This window comes from Bombina bombina, chromosome 1 (assembly GCF_027579735.1).
Source record: "Bombina bombina isolate aBomBom1 chromosome 1, aBomBom1.pri, whole genome shotgun sequence".
Classification (NCBI taxonomy): domain Eukaryota; kingdom Metazoa; phylum Chordata; class Amphibia; order Anura; family Bombinatoridae; genus Bombina; species Bombina bombina.
Window position 1 is genome coordinate 251,792,493 of NC_069499.1, and position 21,259 is coordinate 251,813,751.

The following is a 21,259-nucleotide window of genomic DNA, read 5'->3' on the forward strand; positions in this document are numbered from 1 at the left end:
AAATAAAATTATAAAAAATAAAGATACAGTTTCTGATAGTGCTATGTATACAAAAGTATTAAAGTTAAATAAAACTACATTTTAGATTACTTGTATAAGCAATATTATGAAATGTAAATATTGCCTAAACGACATAAAATATTGTTCTATACACTTGGTTCCACCCCCTCTCCAAACTGTATCATTTAAAAGATACAAATATTCCAAACGATTCCGAAATCCAAACGTTTTCCGGTCCCAAGCAGTTTGGATAAAGGGTTTTCTACATGTATGTATATGTGTATTGTGACAGAGGTAAGGGAATTGTGTACAATGTAATATGTTTCCCCACAAATTATTCAATGCTGTTGATTGTATTGAAAATATATTATGTAATTGTATATTTCGGGTCGGTAATCCACTTCACAGTTTGGATGTGGCAGAGAATTGCAGGCTAGGAATCCAGTTCAGGTTTTCCCTACAAACTAAGGTTTTCTCACCTGCAACTAATTAAGGTAAATTAACCCCTGTTCAATAGTGTGTGCTGAGGCTGCTAGAGAGAACCTGTAGGAGAAAGACAGAGGATCTGGAGTTTTGCTGCTGTCTAGAGGTTCTAGGCCTGTGAGGATTGACATCTGTTTGTAATTTTGCAGTTGTGTGACAAGCCACACATCTTTAGTCAGAGATAATTTATTCTGTTTAGCTAGCACCATTGTGCAAGGATTTATTTTGTTTTTGTTTATACTGTATTTCTGCAAATTGCCTGTGAATTAACAGGCCAAGGCTATTTCATTTAATCCAGTGTGTTTGGAGTGTTTTGCTGCTGTGAAGAATGTGTGCTAAAATGGTACCATAGCAGCACTTACCTTAGAAAACTAAACAATGAGCCCAAAGCATTTTACGAACCAATGCCTAAAAAAAGACAAGAGACCCCTGAAAACATAATACACACAAAAAAAAAAACAGCAATGAAAGCTGAAACCAAACATTTTAAAATTACCAGACTATACTTTGCTTAGTACTAGAACTGTTCGTGCAAAGTAAAATAACTGAAATGAAAAAAAGGACACTATGGGCTCCATCTATAAAGCAGCGAATGCTGCTTCGGAGGCCAAACGGAAGTTAAGAAGCAGCGGTCATAAGACTGCTGCTCCTTAACCTGTCTGATGATTGACAGCCCCTGCTATCTCTCAAGTCTAGGGTGACAGAAAGAAAGTAATCCATAATAGCTCAAATGACTACCCTTGGCACATACAAATTCAAGGTTTTTAGACCAGAAAGTAAAGCATCTTAAAAGGGGAAGAATAACAAGCCTTTAGAGAAAAAAAACCTACAAACATACACCCACCAAAGAAGAAGGAGTGTTGGAAAGTAGCCGAGGAAGCAAGCAAATAATTGATCTGGACTCACATCCAGTCATCATCCTGAATGCGAGGAGCCCAACTTTAAAAGAGTTAACTTATATTTCTTAATCATCATACACTGTGCCCAGATAAAAAATGGTGTTAGTTCAAATTACCAGAAACAAAAAACATGAGGTTAAAATCCTACACCAAATTCTAGCATAATTCTAAATCGGTATTACAGACTGAAAGGCTTAGATAATTTCCAAAAACTGACCTCGAAAACAGCTGCTAACCAAAACTTGCTAAAGTCTGGCTTGCGAAGCACCATGCCTGAGTCTGATGGTTAAAGGCCTTTTGACATAATCTGTGCATTTAGCTATCTATTTTCTGAAACATAATGTAGGCTGTCTCTAACAGTGAATGCAGCTTTGCCAAACATATACAGTATCTCACAAAAGTGAGTACACCCCTTACATTTTTGTACATTTTGTATGGTCACTGGAAGTTCAACATGTCACCTCATGGCAAAGAACTCTGAGGATCTGAAAAAAATAATTGTTGCTCTACATAAAGATGGCCAAGGCTATAAGAAGATTGCCAAGACCTTGAAACTGAGCTCCAGCACGGTGGCCAAGACCATACAGTGGTTTCACAGGACAGGTTCCACTCTGAACAGGCCTCGCCATGGTCGACCAAAGAAGTTGAGTGCACGTGCTCAGCGTCGTATCCAGAGGGTGTCTTTGGGAAATAGACATATGAGTGCTACCAGCATTGCTGCAGAGGTTGAAGGGGGTCAACCTGACTGTGCTCAGACCATACGCCACACACTGCATCAAATTGGTCTGCATGGCTGTCGTCCCAGAAGGAAGCCTCTTCTAAAGATGATGCACAAGAAAGCCCGCAAAAAGTTTGCTGAAGACAAGCAGACTAAGGACATGGATTACTGGAACCATGTCCCATGGTCTGATGAGACTAAGATAAACTTATTTGGCTCAGATGGTGTCAAGCGTGTGTGGCGGCAACCAGGTGAGTACAAAGACAAGTGTGTCTTGCCTACAGTCAAGCATGGTGGTGAGAGTGTCATGGTCTAGGCCTGCATGAGTGCTGCCGGCACTGGGGAGCTACAGTTAATTGAGGGAACCATGAATGCCAACATGTACTGTGACATACTGATGCAGAGCATGATCCCCTCCCTTCGGAGACTGGGCCCCAGGGCAGTATTCCAACATAACGACCCCAAACACACCTCCAAGACGACCACTGCCTTGCTAAAGAAGCTAAGGGTAAAGGTGATGGACTGGCCAAGCATGTCTCCAGACCTAAACCCTATTGAGCACCTGTGGGGCATCCTCAAACGGAAGGTGGGGGAGTGCAAGGTCTCTATCATCCACCAGCTCTGTGATGTCGTCATGGAGGAGTGGAAGAGGACTCCAGTGGCAACCTGTGAAGCTCTGGTGAACTCCATGCTCAAGAGGGTTAAGGCAGTGCTGGAAAATAATGGTGGCCACACAAAATATTGACACTTTGTGCCCAATTTGGACATTTTCACTTAGGGGTGTACTTTTGTTGCCAACGGTTTAGACATTAATGGCTGTGTGTTGTTATTTTGTGGGGACAACAAATTTACACTGTTATACAGGCTGTACACTCACTACTTTAGATTGTAGCAAAGTGTAATTTCTTCCATGTTGTCACATGAAAAGATCTAATAAAATATTTACAAAAATGTGATGGGTGTACTCACTGTATATAACATTGTGTAAATCAGATCATAAAACTAAAAATGACAAAAATAAAAGCTCGATAAATAGTATCTAACATAAGAAAAGTAGTAAAAAAATAAATCTCTGAGCAGTATTCTATAACTGGCAAATGTTCCATACCTTTGTCCTGCAGTAATCTGATTGTGAACTGGCATAGCATTAGTCTGTTGCTTGGGTCTGCTGGAAAAGAAAAAAGTTACAAAACGCACCTGAGTAAGTTCTGGTAACTGATGCTATTTAAAGCTCTTCTGTTTTATATACTAGATTAAAGTATGTGAAAGTCATTTAAATCTTGACTAATGACGAAGGTTATATTAATGAAAAAAAAGTATACTTGCTCTCTGCAACACAAACGTAAAGGAATACTAAACCCAATTTCTCCAACATAGGTGTGTCCGGTCCACGGCGTCATCCTTACTTGTGGGATATTCTCTTCCCCAACAGGAAATGGCAAAGAGCCCAGCAAAGCTGGTCACATGATCCCTCCTAGGCTCCGCCTACCCCAGTCATTCTCTTTGCCGTTGTACAGGCAACATCTCCACGGAGATGGCTTAGAGTTTTTTAGTGTTTAACTGTAGTTTTTATTATTCAATCAAGAGTTTGTTATTTTGAAATAGTGCTGGTATGTACTATTTACTCAGAAACAGAAAAGAGATGAAGATTTCTGTTTGTATGAGGAAAATGATTTTAGCAACCGTCACTAAAATCCATGGCTGTTCCACACAGGACTGTTGAGAGCAATTAACTTCAGTTGGGGGAACAGTGTGCAGTCTCTTGCTGCTTGAGGTATGACACATTCTAACAAGACGATGTAATGCTGGAAGCTGTCATTTTCCCTATGGGATCCGGTAAGCCATGTTTATTACGATTGTAAATAAGGGCTTCACATGGGCTTATTAAGACTGTAGACTTTTTCTGGGCTAAATCGATTCATTATTAACACATATTTAGCCTTGAGGAATCATTTTATTTGGGTATTTTGATATAATAATATCGGCAGGCACTGTTTTAGACACCTTATTCTTTAGGGGCTTTCCCAAAGCATAGGCAGAGTCTCATTTTCGCGCCGGTGTTGCGCACTTGTTTTTGAGAGGCATGGCATGCAGTCGCATGTGAGAGGAGCTCTGATACTTAGAAAAGACTTTCTGAAGGCGTCATTTGGTATCGTATTCCCCTTTGGGCTTGGTTGGGTCTCAGCAAAGCAGATACCAGGGACTGTAAAGGGGTTAAAGTTAAAAACGGCTCCGGTTCCGTTATTTTAAGGGTTAAAGCTTCCAAATTTGGTGTGCAATACTTTTAAGGCTTTAAGACACTGTGGTGAAAATTTGGTGAATTTTGAACAATTCCTTCATGTTTTTTCGCAATTGCAGTAATAAAGTGTGTTCAGTTTAAAATTTAAAGTGACAGTAACGGTTTTATTTTAAAACGTTTTTTTTGTACTTTGTTATCAAGTTTATGCCTGTTTAACATGTCTGAACTACCAGATAGACTGTGTTCTGAATGTGGGGAAGCCAGAATTCCTATTCATTTAAATAAATGTGATTTATGTGACAATGACAATGATGCCCAAGATGATTCCTCAAGTGAGGGGAGTAAGCATGGTACTGCATCATTCCCTCCTTCGTCTACACGAGTCTTGCCCACTCAGGAGGCCCCTAGTACATCTAGCGCGCCAATACTCCTTACTATGCAACAATTAACGGCTGTAATGGACAATTCTGTCAAAAACATTTTAGCCAAAATGAACACTTATCAGCGTAAGCGCGACTGCTCTGTTTTAGATACTGAAGAGCATGACGACGCTAATAATAATGTTTCTGAAGGGCCCCTAACCCAGTCTGATGGGGCCAGGGAGGTTTTGTCTGAGGGAGAAATTACTGATTCAGGGAACATTTCTCAACAAGCTGAACCTGATGTGATTACATTTAAATTTAAGTTGGAACATCTCCGCATTCTGCTTAAGGAGGTATTATCCACTCTGGATGATTGTGACAAGTTGGTCATCCCAGAGAAACTATGTAAAATGGACAAGTTCCTAGAGGTCCCGGGGCTCCCAGAAGCTTTTCCTATACCCAAGCGGGTGGCGGACATTGTTAATAAAGAATGGGAAAGGCCCGGTATTCCTTTCGTCCCTCCCCCCATATTTAAAAAATTGTTTCCTATGGTCGACCCCAGAAAGGACTTATGGCAGACAGTCCCCAAGGTCGAGGGAGCGGTTTCCACTTTAAACAAACGCACCACTATACCCATAGAGGATAGTTGTGCTTTCAAAGATCCTATGGATAAAAAATTAGAAGGTTTGCTTAAAAAGATGTTTGTTCAGCAGGGTTACCTTCTACAACCAATTTCATGCGTTGTCCCTGTCGCTACAGCCGCATGTTTCTGGTTCGATGAGCTGATAAAGGCGGTCGATAGTGATTCTCCTCCTTATGAGGAGATTATGGACAGAATCAATGCTCTCAAATTGGCTAATTCTTTTACCCTAGACGCCACTTTGCAATTGGCTAGATTAGCGGCTAAGAATTCTGGGTTTGCTATTGTGGCGCGCAGAGCGCTTTGGTTGAAATCTTGGTCGGCTGATGCGTCTTCCAAGAACAAGCTACTTAACATTCCTTTCAAGGGGAAAACGCTGTTTGGCCCTGACTTGAAAGAGATTATCTCTGATATCACTGGGGGTAAGGGCCACGCCCTTCCTCAGGATCGGCCTTTCAAGACAAAAAATAAACCTAATTTTCGTCCCTTTCGTAGAAACGGACCAGCCCAAAGTGCTACGTCCTCTAAGCAAGAGGGTAATACTTCTCAAGCCAAGCCAGCTTGGAGACCAATGCAAGGCTGGAACAAGGGAAAACAGGCCAAGAAACCTGCCACTGCTACCAAGACAGCATGAAATGTTGGCCCCCGATCCGGGACCGGATCTGGTGGGGGGCAGACTCTCTCTCTTCGCTCAGGCTTGGGCAAGAGATGTTCTGGATCCTTGGGCACTAGAAATAGTCTCCCAAGGTTATCTTCTGGAATTCAAGGGGCTTCCCCCAAGGGGGAGGTTCCACAGGTCTCAGTTGTCTTCAGACCACATAAAAAGACAGGCATTCTTACATTGTGTAGAAGACCTGTTAAAAATGGGAGTGATTCATCCTGTTCCATTAAGAGAACAAGGGATGGGGTTCTACTCCAATCTGTTCATAGTTCCCAAAAAAGAGGGAACGTTCAGACCAATCTTAGATCTCAAGATCTTAAACAAGTTTCTCAAGGTTCCATCGTTCAAGATGGAAACCATTCGAACTATTCTTCCTTCCATCCAGGAAGGTCAATTCATGACCACGGTGGATTTAAAGGATGCGTATCTACATATTCCTATCCACAAGGAACATCATCGGTTCCTAAGGTTCGCATTCCTGGACAAGCATTACCAGTTCGTGGCGCTTCCTTTCGGATTAGCCACTGCTCCAAGGATTTTCACAAAGGTACTAGGGTCCCTTCTAGCTGTGCTAAGACCAAGGGGCATTGCTGTAGTACCTTACTTGGACGACATTCTAATTCAAGCGTCGTCCCTTACTCAAGCAAAGGCTCACACGGACATAGTCCTGGCCTTTCTCAGATCTCACGGATGGAAAGTGAACGTGGAAAAGAGTTCTCTATCTCCGTCAACAAGGGTTCCCTTCTTGGGAACAATAATAGACTCCTTAGAAATGAGGATATTTCTGACAGAGGCCAGAAAAACAAAGCTTCTAGACTCTTGTCGGATACTTCATTCCGTTCCTCTTCCTTCCATAGCTCAGTGCATGGAAGTGATCGGGTTGATGGTAGCGGCAATGGACATAGTTCCTTTTGCACGCATTCATCTAAGACCATTACAACTGTGCATGCTCAGTCAGTGGAATGGGGACTATACAGACTTGTCTCCGAAGATACAAGTAAATCAGAAGACCAGAGACTCACTCCGTTGGTGGCTGTCCCTGGACAACCTGTCACGAGGGATGACATTCCGCAGACCAGAGTGGGTCATTGTCACGACCGACGCCAGTCTGATGGGCTGGGGCGCGGTCTGGGGATCCCTGAAAGCTCAGGGTCTTTGGTCTCGGGAAGAATCTCTTCTACCGATAAATATTCTGGAACTGAGAGCGATATTCAATGCTCTCAAGGCTTGGCCTCAGCTAGCGAGGGCCAAGTTCATACGGTTTCAATCAGACAACATGACAACTGTTGCGTACATCAACCATCAGGGGGGAACAAGGAGTTCCCTGGCGATGGAAGAAGTGACCAAAATCATTCTATGGGCGGAGTCTCACTCCTGCCACCTGTCTGCTATCCACATCCCAGGAGTGGAAAATTGGGAAGCGGATTTTCTGAGTCGTCAGACATTGCATCCGGGGGAGTGGGAACTCCATCCGGAAATCTTTGCCCAAGTCACTCAGCTGTGGGGCATTCCAGACATGGATCTGATGGCCTCTCGTCAGAACTTCAAAGTTCCTTGCTACGGGTCCAGATCCAGGGATCCCAAGGCGGCTCTAGTGGATGCACTAGTAGCACCTTGGACCTTCAAACTAGCTTATGTGTTCCCGCCGTTTCCTCTCATCCCCAGGCTGGTAGCCAGGATCAATCAGGAGAGGGCGTCGGTGATCTTGATAGCTCCTGCGTGGCCACGCAGGACTTGGTATGCAGATCTGGTGAATATGTCATCGGCTCCACCTTGGAAGCTACCTTTGAGGCGAGACCTTCTTGTTCAGGGTCCGTTCGAACATCCGAACCTGGTTTCACTCCAGCTGACTGCTTGGAGATTGAACGCTTGATCCTATCGAAGCGAGGGTTCTCAGATTCTGTTATCGATACTCTGGTTCAGGCCAGAAAGCCTGTAACTAGAAAGATTTACCACAAAATTTGGAAAAAATATATCTGTTGGTGTGAATCTAAAGGATTCCCTTGGGATAAGGTTAAGATTCCTAAGATTCTATCCTTCCTTCAAGATGGATTGGAAAAAGGATTGTCTGCAAGTTCCCTGAAGGGACAGATTTCTGCCTTGTCTGTGTTACTTCACAAAAAGCTGGCAGCTGTGCCAGATGTTCAAGCCTTTGTTCAGGCTCTGGTTAGAATTAAGCCTGTTTACAAACCTTTGACTCCTCCTTGGAGTCTCAATTTAGTTCTTTCAGTTCTTCAGGGGGTTCCGTTTGAACCCTTACATTCCGTTGATATTAAGTTATTATCTTGGAAAGTTTTGTTTTTAGTTGCAATTTCTTCTGCTAGAAGAGTTTCAGAATTATCTGCTCTGCAGTGTTCTCCTCCTTATCTGGTGTTCCATGCAGATAAGGTGGTTTTACGTACTAAACCTGGTTTTCTTCCAAAAGTTGTTTCTAACAAAAACATTAACCAGGAGATTATCGTACCTTCTCTGTGTCCGAAACCAGTTTCAAAGAAGGAACGTTTGTTGCACAATTTGGATGTTGTTCGCGCTCTAAAATTCTATTTAGATGCTACAAAGGATTTTAGACAAACATCTTCCTTGTTTGTTGTTTATTCCGGTAAAAGGAGAGGTCAAAAAGCAACTTCTACCTCTCTCTCTTTTTGGATTAAAAGCATCATCAGATTGGCTTACGAGACTGCCGGACGGCAGCCTCCCGAAAGAATCACAGCTCATTCCACTAGGGCTGTGGCTTCCACATGGGCCTTCAAGAACGAGGCTTCTGTTGATCAGATATGTAGGGCAGCGACTTGGTCTTCACTGCACACTTTTACCAAATTTTACAAGTTTGATACTTTTGCTTCTTCTGAGGCTATTTTTGGGAGAAAGGTTTTGCAAGCCGTGGTGCCTTCCATTTAGGTGACCTGATTTGCTCCCTCCCTTCATCCGTGTCCTAAAGCTTTGGTATTGGTTCCCACAAGTAAGGATGACGCCGTGGACCGGACACACCTATGTTGGAGAAAACAGAATTTATGTTTACCTGATAAATTACTTTCTCCAACGGTGTGTCCGGTCCACGGCCCGCCCTGGTTTTTTAATCAGGTCTGATAATTTATTTTCTTTAACTACAGTCACCACGGTACCATATGGTTTCTCCTATGCTAATATTCCTCCTTAACGTCGGTCGAATGACTGGGGTAGGCGGAGCCTAGGAGGGATCATGTGACCAGCTTTGCTGGGCTCTTTGCCATTTCCTGTTGGGGAAGAGAATATCCCACAAGTAAGGATGACGCCGTGGACCGGACACACCGTTGGAGAAAGTAATTTATCAGGTAAACATAAATTCTGTTTTTTTTTAATTTATGGTTTAGAGCATGCAATTTTAAGCAAGTTTCTGATTTACTAATATTATCAAATTTTCTTCGTTCTCTTGCTATCTTTATTTAAAAACAGGAATGTAAAGCTTACGAGCTGACCCATTTTAGGTTCAGCACCCTGGATAGCGCTTGCTTTATTGGTGGCTACATTTAGTCACCACTAAGCAAGCGTAACCCAGGTTCTTGACCAAAAATGGGCTGCCTCCTAAGCTTTACATTCCTGCTTTTTAAAGGGACACTGAACCCAAATTCTTTCTTTTGTGATTCAGATAGAACATGCAATTTTAAGCAACTTTATAATTTACTCCTATTATCAAATTTTCTTCATTCTCTTGCTATCTTTTTTTGAAAAAGAAAGTCCAGAACCCTGGACAGCCCTTGTTTATTGGTGGATGAATTTAACCACCAATCAGCAAGAACAACCCAGGTTGTTTACCAAAAACGGGCCAGCATCTAAACTTACATTATTGCTTTTTTAAATAAAGATACCAAGAGAATGAAGACCATTTGCTAATAGGAGTAGATTAGAAAGTTGCTTAAAATTGCATGCTCTATCTGAATCATGAAAAAAAAATGTCGGTTCTGTGTCCCTTTAAATAAAAATAGCAAGAGAAAGAAGAAAATTTGATAATAGGAGTAAATTACAAAGTTGCTTAAAATTGCATGCAGGATTATGATACCAATAATATAAAGATAAAAAGAATTACAAACCAATTATCTTTGTGTTTGTAAACATATTTGTTACAGAAATCTTTCTGAACTGCTTATGATTTCAAACTTAAAAAACAGGTGTAGAAACATAATCTCTTAAAGGGACACTGAACCCAAATTTTTTCTTTTGTGATTCAGATAGAGCATGCAATTTTAAGCAACTTTCTAATGTACTCCTATTATCAATTTTTCTTTGTTCTCTTGCTATCTTTATTTGAAAAAGAAAGTCCAGGACCTTGGACAGCACTTGTTTATTGGTGGATAAATGTATCCACCAATCAGCAAGAACAACCCAGGTTGTTCACCAAAATGGGCCGGCATCTAAACTTACATTCTTGCTTTTCAAATAAAGATACCAAGAGAATGAAGAACATTTGCTTATAGGAGTAAATTAGAAAGTTGCTTAAAACAAAATAAAAAATTTGGGTTCAGTGTCCCTTTAAGGGTGTTAACCTTTCAGCTCCAAACAGGTAATTGCAACACCTGAACAATCTTAATTAGTGCATACACAAAGGAAAAAGTTGTAAGAACAATCCTGACAAACAGAATAGCTGAAAAATACATCAAAAATGTATATTTACACAATGTAGTATAACAGTTGAGAGCAAAGCTATAGAATATAACTTGCAAAATTATAAACTCCTGCAGAATAACTTGCATTGGTGTATGTGTGTGTGTGTATATATATATATATATATATATATATATGTGTATGTGTATATATATATATATATATATATATATATATATATGTGTGTGTATGTGTGTATGTATATGTATGTATATATGTATATATATATATATATATATGTATATACTCATAGTATTAAATATGCAAGGACGAATTATAATTTAATATACTTTTAAAAGTGTAACTTAAAAAGGACATTTTTTTTTTTTTACTTTCAAGGACACAGCTTGAATATGACTTAAAAAATATATATTATAAAAGCTTGCAAGGATATAACTTACATATCTATGTAGTATACAGCTTCCAAGGATAAAACATACATATGTTCATGAACTATGTAGGCTAACAGGAATATAGCCTACATATGCTCATGTAGAAAGACAACCTGCGTAAACACATCTTGCATATGCTCATATACCTTGTAAAGACATAACTTAAATATGCCTATGTGGAAAACTAACTTGCAAAGACATATTTCTCTTGTTAAGTGTATCCAGTCCACGGATCATCCATTACTTATGGAATATATTCTCCTTCCCAACAGGAAGCTGCAAGAGTCCACCCACAGCAAAGCTGCTATATAGCTCCTCCCCTAACTGCCATATTCAGTCATTCTCTTGCAAGCCTCAATATAGATAGGAGGTTGTGAGAGTCTGTGGTGCTTTCTACTTAGTTTATTCTTCAATCAAAAGTTTGTTATTTTTAAATGGCACCGGAGTGTGCTGTTTATCTCAGGCAGTATTTGGAAGAAGAATCTGCCTGCGTTTTTCTATGATCTTAGCAGACGTAACTAAGATCCATTTGCTGTTCTCACACATTCTGAGGAGTGAGGTACTTCAGAGGGGGAATGGCGTGCAGGTTTTCCTGCAGATAAGGTATGTGCAGTAAAATATTTTTCTAGGAATGGAATTGACTAAGAAAATACTGCTGATACCGAAGTAATGTAAGTAAAGCCTTAAATGCAGCGATAGCGACTGGTATCAGGCTTATTAATAGAGATACATACTCTTGTAAAAATGTGTTTTAAAACGTTTGCTGGCATGTTTAATCGTTTTTTTTAACATATGTTTGGTGATAAAACTTATTGGGGCCTAAGTTTTTTCCACATGGCTGGCTTAAATTTTGCATAGAAACAGTTTCCTGAGGCTTTCCACTGTTATAGTATAAAAGTTACAGTTGGTGCAGTTAAAATTACAAACAGTGACATTCAGCTTCCCTCAGCAGTCCCCTGCATGCTATAGGACATCTCTGAAGGGCTCAAAAGGGCTTCAAAAGTAGGAGCTGTTATGACTGTTTAAAACATATTTTTCGTTTTGTTAATCTGTTTTTTGTATTAAGGGGTTAATCATCCATTTGCAAGTGGGTGCAATGCTCTGCTAACTTGTTACATACACTGTAAAAATTTTGTTAGTTTAACTGCCTTTTTTCACTGTTATTTCAAATTTTGGCAAAATTTGTTTCTCTTAAAGGCACAGTAACGTTTTATATATTTGCTTGTTAACTTGATTTAAAGTGTTTTCCAAGCTTACTAGTCTCATTATTAGTCTGTTCTAACATGTCTGACATAGAGGAAGCTCTGTGTTCATTATGTTTTAAAGCCATGGTGGAACCCCATCTTAGAATGTGTACCAGATGTACTGATTTCATGTTAAACAATAAAGATCATTTTTTGTCTTTAAAAACATTATCACCAGAGGATTCTGTCGTGGGGGTAGTTATGCCGACTAACTCTCCCCACGTGTCAGACCTTTTGACTCCCGCTTTAGGGACTCACGCTCAAATGGCGCCAAGTACATCAAGGGCACCCATAGCGTTTCTTTACCAGGGGATTCTGTCGAGGGGAAAGTTATGCCGACTAACTCTCCCCACGTGTCAGACCCTTCGACTCCCGCTTCAGGGACTCACGCTCAAATGGCGCCAAGTACATCAAGGGCGCCCATAGCGTTTATTTTACAAGACATGGCAAAGGTGGTGAATAATATTCTGGCAGCAGTATTAGTCAGACTACCTGAAATTAAAGGAAAGCAGTTAGCTCTGGGGGTAGATACAGAGCATACAGACGCTTTAAGAACCATGTATGATACTACCTCACAATATGCTTAGTCTGTGGGTGATTTTTTTTTTGACTCAGGGAAGATGATTTAACCTGATTCTGATATTTCTACATTTAAAATTTATGCTTGAGAACCTCCACTTGTTGCTCAGGGAGGCTTTGGCTGCTCTGAATGAATGTGTACAATCGCAGGGCCAGAGAAATTGTGTAGACTGGATAAATAATATGCAGTGCCGGTGTGTACTGATGTTTTTCCAATACCTAAAGAGGTTTACTAAAAAAAAATAATTTTTTAATAAGGAATGGGATAGACCAGGTGTGCCGTTCTCTTCCCCTCCTATTTTTTAGAAGAATGTTTTCTAATAGTTACCACCACACGGGACTTCTGGCAGACAGTTCCTAAGGTGGAGAGAAGAGTTTCTACTCTAGCTAAGCGTACCACTACCTCTGACGAGGACAGTTGTGCTTTTTAGATCCAATGGATAAAAAATGTTTATTCAACAGGGTTTTATCCTGCAGCCCCTTGCATACATTGCTTCTGTCACTGCTGCTGCGGCGTTCTGGGTTGAGTCTCTTGATGAGGCTTTACAGTTAAGCGACTCCATTGGATGAATATATTTGACAAGCTTATGCTAGCCAATTCCTTTGTTTTCTGATGCCTTGTTCATTTGACTAGACTAACGGCTAAGAATTCTGTTTTTTACTATACTGGCGCGCAGAGCGCTATGGCTTATATCATGGTCAGCTGTCGTGACTTTAATAAATAAGCTACTTAACTTCCCTTCAAGGGGCAGACCCTATTCGGGCCTGGTTTGAAGGAGATTATTGCTTATATCACTGGAGGAAAAGGTCATGCCCTTCCTCAGGATAGGTCTAAATCAAGGGCAAAAAAAAAAAAAGTCTAATTTTCGTACCTTTTAAAAACTTCAGGGCAGGTGTGGCATCCTCTTCCTCTAAGGCAAAACAAGAGGGAATTTTTGCTCAGTCCAAGGCGGTCTGGAGACAATCGGACCTGGAACAAAGATAAGCAGGCCAAGGAGCCTGCTGCTGCCTCTAAGGCAGCATGAAGGAACGGACCCCTATCCGGTAACGGATCCTATAGGGGGCAGACTTTCATTCTTTGCCCAGGCGTGGGCAAGAGATGCCCAGGATCCCTAGGCATTGGAATTTATATCCCAGAGATATCTTCTGGATTTCAAAGATTCCCCCCCAAAAAAAGGGGAGATTTCGCCTTTCACAATTATCTGCAAACCAGATAAAGAAGGAGGCATTCTTACATTGTGTACGAGATCCATCCAGTTCCAAGAGAGGAACAGGGACAGAGTTTTTACTCAAATCTGTTTGTGGTTCCCAAGGAGAGGGAACCTTCAGACCTATTTTGGATCTAAAGATCTTAAACAAATTCCTCAGAATTCCGTCATTTAAGATGGAAACTATTCGTACCATCTTAACTATGATCCAGGAGAGTCAATAGAGGACTACAATGGATTTGAAGGATGCTTATCCTCACATTGTGATGCATAAAGATCACCATCGTTTTTCAGGTTTGCCTTTCTAGACAGGCATTACCAGTTTGTAGCTCTTTCCTTTGGGATATCTACAGCCCCAAGAATCTTTATGGAGGTTCTGGGGTCGCTTTGGCGGTCCTTAGACCGCGGGGCATAGAAGTGGCCCCTTATTTAGACGACATCCTGATACAGGCGTCAAACATCCAAATTGCCCAGTCTCATACGGACGTAGTACTGGCATTTCTGAGATCACATGGGTGGAAAGTGAACAAGGAAAGAGTTCTCTATCCCCAATCTCAAGGGTTTCCCTCCTAGGGACTCTGATAGATTCTGTAGAAATGAAAATTTACCTGACGGAGTCCAGGTTGTCAAAGTTTCTAAATTTCTGCCGTGTTTTTTTTTTTTTTTTTTTTTTTTTTTTTTTTTTTTTTTTCATCCCATCCGCGCCCTTCGGTGGCTCAGTACATGAATGAAATCGGCTTAATGGTAGCGGCAAGGGACATAGTACCGTTTGCACGTCTACATTTCAGACCGCTGCAACTATGCATGCTCAGTCAGAGGAACGGGGATTACACAGATTTGTCCCCCTGTTAAACCTGGACCAAGAGACCAGAGATTCTCTTCTCTGGTGACTATGTCGGGTCCATCTGTCCAAGGGTATGACCTTCCGCAGGTCAGATGGGACAATTGTTACAATAGATGCCAGCCTTTTAGGTTGGGATGCAGTCTGGAACTCCCTGAAGGCTCAGGGATAGTGGACTTAGGAGGAGACCCTCCTTCTAATAAATATTCTGGAACTGGGAGTGATATTCCATGCTCTTCAGACTTGGCCTCAGTTAGCAACTCTGAGGTACATCATACTCAGTCGGACAATATACACGACTGTGGCTTACATCAGCCATCAAGGGGGAACAGAAGTTCCCTAGCGATGTTAGAAGTCTTACAATAATTCACTGGACAGAGACTCACTCTTGTCTATCAGCTATCCATATCCCAGGTGTTGAGAACTGGGAGGTGGATTTTCTAAGTCATCAGACTTTTCTTCCGGGGGAGTGGGATTTCCTCCGGAGGTCAAGACCAAGCAGGAGAGGGCTTTGGTGTTTTTGACAGCGCCTGCGTAGCCACGCAGGACCTGGTATGCAGATCTGGTGGACATGTCATCCTTTCCATCACGGTCTCTGCTTCAGAGACAGGTCCCTCTACCTCAGGGTCCTTTCAACCATCTAAATAGAATCAATCTGAGATGGACTGCCTGGAGACTGAACGCTTGATGTTATCAAAGCATGGCTTCTCCGAGTCAGTCATTGATACCTTAATACAGACATGAAAGCCTGTCTCTAGGAAAATTGAACATAGATATGGTGTAAATATCTGATTGTTATGAATCCAAGGGTTACTCATGGAGTAAAGTCTGGATTCCCAGGATATTATCTTTTCTCCAAGATGTTTTTGAGAAAAGGGTTGTCAGCTAATTCCTTAAAAGGGGACAGATTTTTACTCTGTCTATTTTTTTGCACAAGCGTCTGGCAGGTATTCTAGACGTTCAGGCATTTGGTCAGGCTTTGGTTAGATCCAAGCCTGTGTTTAAAACTGTTGCTCCGCCATGGAGCTTAAACCTGATTCTTAAGGTTCTTCAAGAAGTTCCGTTTGAACCTTTTTTGTTCCATAGATATCAATCTTTATCTTGGAAAGTTCCTTTTGGGTAGCTAATTCCTCGACTCGTAGAGTCTCCAAGTTATCTGTGTTACAATGTGATTCTCCTTATCTGGTCCTTCGTACGGATAAGGTAGTCCTGCGTACCAACCTGGGTTTTTTCCTAAGGTGGTATCTAACAAGTACATCACTCAAGAGATAGTTGTTCCATGCTTGTATCCTAATCCTTCCTCAAAGAAGGAACGTCTATTACACAATATTGGACGTGGTTTGTGCTTTAAAGTTTTACTTACAAGCTACTACAGTTTTCATCACACGTTCACCTTGTTTGTTGTCTATTCTGGACAGAGGAGAGGTCAAAAGACTTCAGCAGCCTCTCTGTCTTTTTGGTTAAAAAGCATAATTCATTTAGCTTATGAGACTGCTGGACAGCAGCCTCCTGAAGGGATTACAGCTCATTCTATTAGAGCTGTGGTTTTCACTTGGGCCTTTTTTAAATGTGGCTTCTGTTGAACAGATTTACAAGACGGAGTCTTGGTCTGCGCTTCATACTTTTCAAATTTAACAAATTTGATACCTTGCTTCTTCGGAGGCTATTTTTGGGAGAAAGGGTTTTTTACAGGCAGTGGTAACTTCCGTTTAAGTACCTGCCTTGTCCCTCCCATCATCCGTGTACTTTAGCTTTGGTATTGGTATTCCATAAGTAATGGATGATCCGTGGACTGGATACACTTAACAAGAGAAAACATAATTTATGCTTACCTGATAAATTTATTTCTCTTGTAGTGTATCCAGTCCACGGCCCGCCCTGTCACTTTAAGGCAGGTAATTTTTTCATTTGAACTACAGTCACCACTGCACCCTATGGTTTTTCCTTTCTCTGCATGTTTTCGGTCGAATGACTGAATATGGCAGTTAGGGGAGGAGCTATATAGCAGCTTTGCTGTGGGTGGACTCTTGCAGCTTCCTGTTGGGAAGGAGAATATATTCCATAAGTAATGGATGATCCGTGGACTGGATACACTACAAGAGAAATAAATTTATCAGGTAAGCATAAATTATGTTTTTACATATGTTCGTGTAAAATAAGCTTGTAAGGAGATATATACACGCACACACAAAGTAGTATAATAACTTACAAAGACATATCTTAAATATACTCCTATAGTAAAATAGCTTACAAAATCATAACTTGTGTATTTAGTAAGATAACCTATAAAGGCAATGCTTACGTAAAAAGAGATCCTGCAAAGACACAGCTTATATTTACTTATATAGTGAGAGAATTGGCAAAGCCATAGCATGTATATGTATATGTAGTAAGATAACTTACAAGATATAGCTTGTATATGCTTGCGTGATAAGATAACTTAAAAAGCCATAGCTTGTACATGCATATATAATATGACATACAAAATCATTGCTTTGTTGTATAAGCTTTTATAGTATAAAAACTCACAAAGAGAATAGCACAATATCATACCTTATGATCCATGCTGTCTGCATCTGGGGCATCCAAGAAGGCACAAACATGCTTATAAAATCATTAAACCTGTGACAAGGCAAGGGAAGCCCTTCCTGCCATTTTGTGTACAGGGAACGCAGCATTCTTTTACAGTAAACGAGTAATACCAACTGTCGATTCAGTCATACACTATTCAGGACTTACAGCAATCCACGCCCTCTGCACAACTCAGCATAAACTGCAGCATACTACTATCTCAGCCCTCGTGGATACATCACCACTGGGAAAGCATGCTTCCCCCCACCCCCCCATACACACACCTGACCCTTAAAAGCGGGTCCAAACCACAAAATCGGGGAAAATATGGTGGCGCACATAGGGATGTTCCTCAGCATAGCTGGAAGCTACCACCCGCAAGCCCGCAAGCCTAGGCCCCTGTGATACAAATCTGCCTCTTGGATACTGGAACTTTCAGTAACCCTGGTGAGTAATATTAGCATAACCTGGTGGGATATAAAAAGCCTGAAAAAAGGCCTCATCAAACATATAAATCTAGTGAGGGACCTATTTTTATCCATCCTGTGGTGGACAGAAGTAGGAATGGTAATAGGTAGTCACGTGATCATTGTATAAGTAAGGAGGTGTGAAAGTTTCTGTCCACGCCCCCTCTGGGGAGGGGTTACTCACTTGGTAAGTGTCTAGAAAGACCAAGATATGAGTGCTCTGGGAGTGAGTTAGACAATGAATTTGAAGCATTGTATATTTATGTAAACTAGTTTGTATCCATTTGTATCCTTTTAAATGGGATAATTGTATTGCTTTCTGTGTTACCGGGCTGTATTGTTGTAACCTAATATTTTTGCTCATAGGCTTCCTTCCCTGCAGAAGTTGTATGGAAACTCCCTGAAGGCTTGCTCTGTGCTGTACAGACAGAGACTTTACCAGCTGCTTGCTTTACTTCCTCCAAAGACCTATGAAGGTATCTTCTCTCTCTTTCTAATCAAGGTCTAGATTTAATTTATTTCCAATGATTTATTTTTAATTGCAATCTACTTAGTGGGATAAATTATGTAATATGGCAGACATCTATTTTTGTAAAAGGCCTTCTTTAAGGAACTTTTTACTGCATCATCATCCTCAAAATACCCAAACATTTCATCTTATTGGCCAGGCATTGTATGCAAAGATTTGGATTCTGTTATACATATGATAGAATAGCTGTAGAATAGTAATTAGGCTTGTGCATTTGGATACAGAAGATTTGTGCGTAATCAACAAATGCATGATAAAAAGACAATACAATAGCACTTAGTCTGAACTTCAAATCAGTAGTAGATTTTTGTTCTGACAAATTTCATAGTTATGTCTATTTCCACTCTTGTATCATGTGACAGCTATCAGCCAATCACAAATGCATATACGTATATTCTGTGACCTTGCACATGCTCAGTAGGAGCTTATGACTCAAGAAGTGTAAATATAAAAAGACTGTGCACGTTTTGTTAACGGCAGTAAATTGGATAGTTGTTTAAAATTGCATGCTCTATCTGAATCATGAAAGTTTAATTTTGACTTGAGTGTCCCTTTAAATTAAACTAAATAAATGTTAGTCAACAACTTTTTTTCTCTGTGCTAAAAATAAGATGAAAAATAGTCTTTTTGTTGTTCTAGTGAAAATAAGTATTGTATTGCAAAATGCATGTATACTACAACTTACCCAAATTATTTATTAAATATTTAATTCTAATTACAATTGGGAATCGAAAAATTTTTTAAATTAAAAACTAAATAATTTTCTGTCTTGTGTTTTTTTTTTATATTCTTTTTTGTAATGTACCTGAGCTCCTTGAATAAAAATAATAATAAAAAAAAATAATTAAAAACTACTTCTTTTCGCCGACTAAAAGCTCACTAAAAAACAAAGGCAATTTAGTCAAAAGACTGAATAAAACTAACCCCAAAAATATTGCCAATGGGCCTCATAGACCCAGGGGGTAAGTAGGCAGGAGTCTTTTGCTATGTACTTATCTAACTTATGCCTGTCTTTAGGAAGCTTCTGTGCTATTATGACGGAGCTGGTTGCTGATCTAGCGTCACCTGATTACACTCCTGGGGGAGCTGCTTTTCTACTGCCATCACTTTGTCATCAAGAGGACTTGGTGTTACTGGAACCTCTGTTGCAGAAGAACAATCACCATGCTATAGAGGAACACGTAAGGCATAACTTAGTCTTGTTTTTTGGGGATTTCTTATGCTTTAAAGGGCATTAAATTCATCTTCCATTAGCATGCAATATTGTTCAATATTTAAATATGATATAGAGATAGATAGGAGAGAGAGATCTAATAGTAAACAGCACAGTTTACCAGTGTGCTTAGTCAAAGCAATATCCACAGAAAAATAGCAAAAAGCACTCTCTGGATTAAAATCACTTTCAGTGTTTTATTTAGTGACATTTCGGGGTAGTACACCCCTTCCTCGTCTGAGTGCTTTTTGTTGGTGTGTGTGTATATACACACAAGAATGAGAATAAAAATATTTTATTTTTAGGACATATATGATTAAAACCCCCAAATTACCTCTTAAAGATGTGGCAAAAAACAACAATATTTCTTTCCAATGGCATGGTGAGTCCATAAATCCATTCTAATTACTAGTAGGAATTCAACTCCTGGCAAAGAACACCCCAGCAAAAGCTTTTAAGTATCCCTTCCACTTCCCATAATCCCCAGTCATTCTTTGCCTTTGTACATCATGAAGGTGTGCGAAGATGGTGTCTAAAGAAAATGAATCCTTTAATCGGTAGTTTACCTGCAAGCAAGGAATGGGACAATGCTGTGTCCATATAATCCTCTTTAGTAAGAGTTATGGAGGCTATTAGCTCTTGGAGGTCAGCAGGGTAGTCCTTGCTTTCCTCGAACAAATTATGCTAACCACTATATAGAAAAACAAGTTTGGTTACTCTGCTTTTCTTTCTCTTAAGGTCCTTGTCAGAGGTCGTCTTGAGCCTGTCATACCTAAGATGCTGTTCCTACCCTGCAGCTGAAGCTCCTATTGTAAGTGCTTATATTCCTTCTAAGTGAGAAGGCCCTAGCACTTTGGGGGTTAATTCCTTCTTTTTAGCAATGGAGTCTAGAGGCAGTTAAAATCTCTTCAAGGTTGGGATTTACTCGAAGGGCAGTAGGTACAGGGCTCTGGGCTGCTGGTTAGGTTAAGCCAATGAGTGTATGTGACGTAATGTGGGTCCCTTTTTTTTCCACATCTAGATTCTATAGAGCTGTCTGCATGGAGTTTGAATCCCTAATCTGGTCTAGACGAGTTTTTTTTTTTTATAAGGTCACCTTGATCCAGGCTGGTACGCCTGTACCTCGCTAGATATAACAAAAGGTTTGATTGTATTTTCTCCTGGAGGGTCTGGAGAAGGGTTTGTCAGTCAGTTCCCTGAAGAGTCATATAGTCAGCTTTAGTAGCCGGTTTACTTAGCTGCCTAGCAATCAGAAGATTTACAGTTTGTGTCCAGCTACAGCGTCTTGCACCTTGCATGTGTGTTCGCAAACTGTTTTAAATCTGCCTTTTTCGGTTCTATTGCATAATCGTTTGGCTGACCTACCAGATGTTCAGCTTTTTGTTCAGGCCTTGATCAGATTCCAGCCTGTGTTCATATCTTTTGCTCCTTCTTGGAACAATAATCTGTTGATATTGAAGGAAGAAAGGGTTGGTATTTGTTACTATTTATTCTGCTCGTAGAGTCTCGGTACTTTCGGCTCTACAGTATGATTTTTCTTATCTTATTTTCTATGCGAAGATCTGCCTTTTTCGG

General features: G+C 40.5%; 1 protein-coding gene across 1 annotated transcript in view; it reads left to right on the forward strand.

Moving 5' to 3' along the window:
- HEATR5A (HEAT repeat containing 5A) overlaps positions 1-21,259 on the forward strand; it is a 373,796-nt gene that overhangs the window by 49,360 nt on the left and 303,177 nt on the right. The window contains exons 13-14 of the mRNA XM_053697931.1: positions 18,309-18,418; positions 19,489-19,652. Of these exons, the coding sequence (XP_053553906.1) occupies positions 18,309-18,418; positions 19,489-19,652 (274 nt within the window). The remainder of the gene's footprint in view (positions 1-18,308; positions 18,419-19,488; positions 19,653-21,259) is intronic.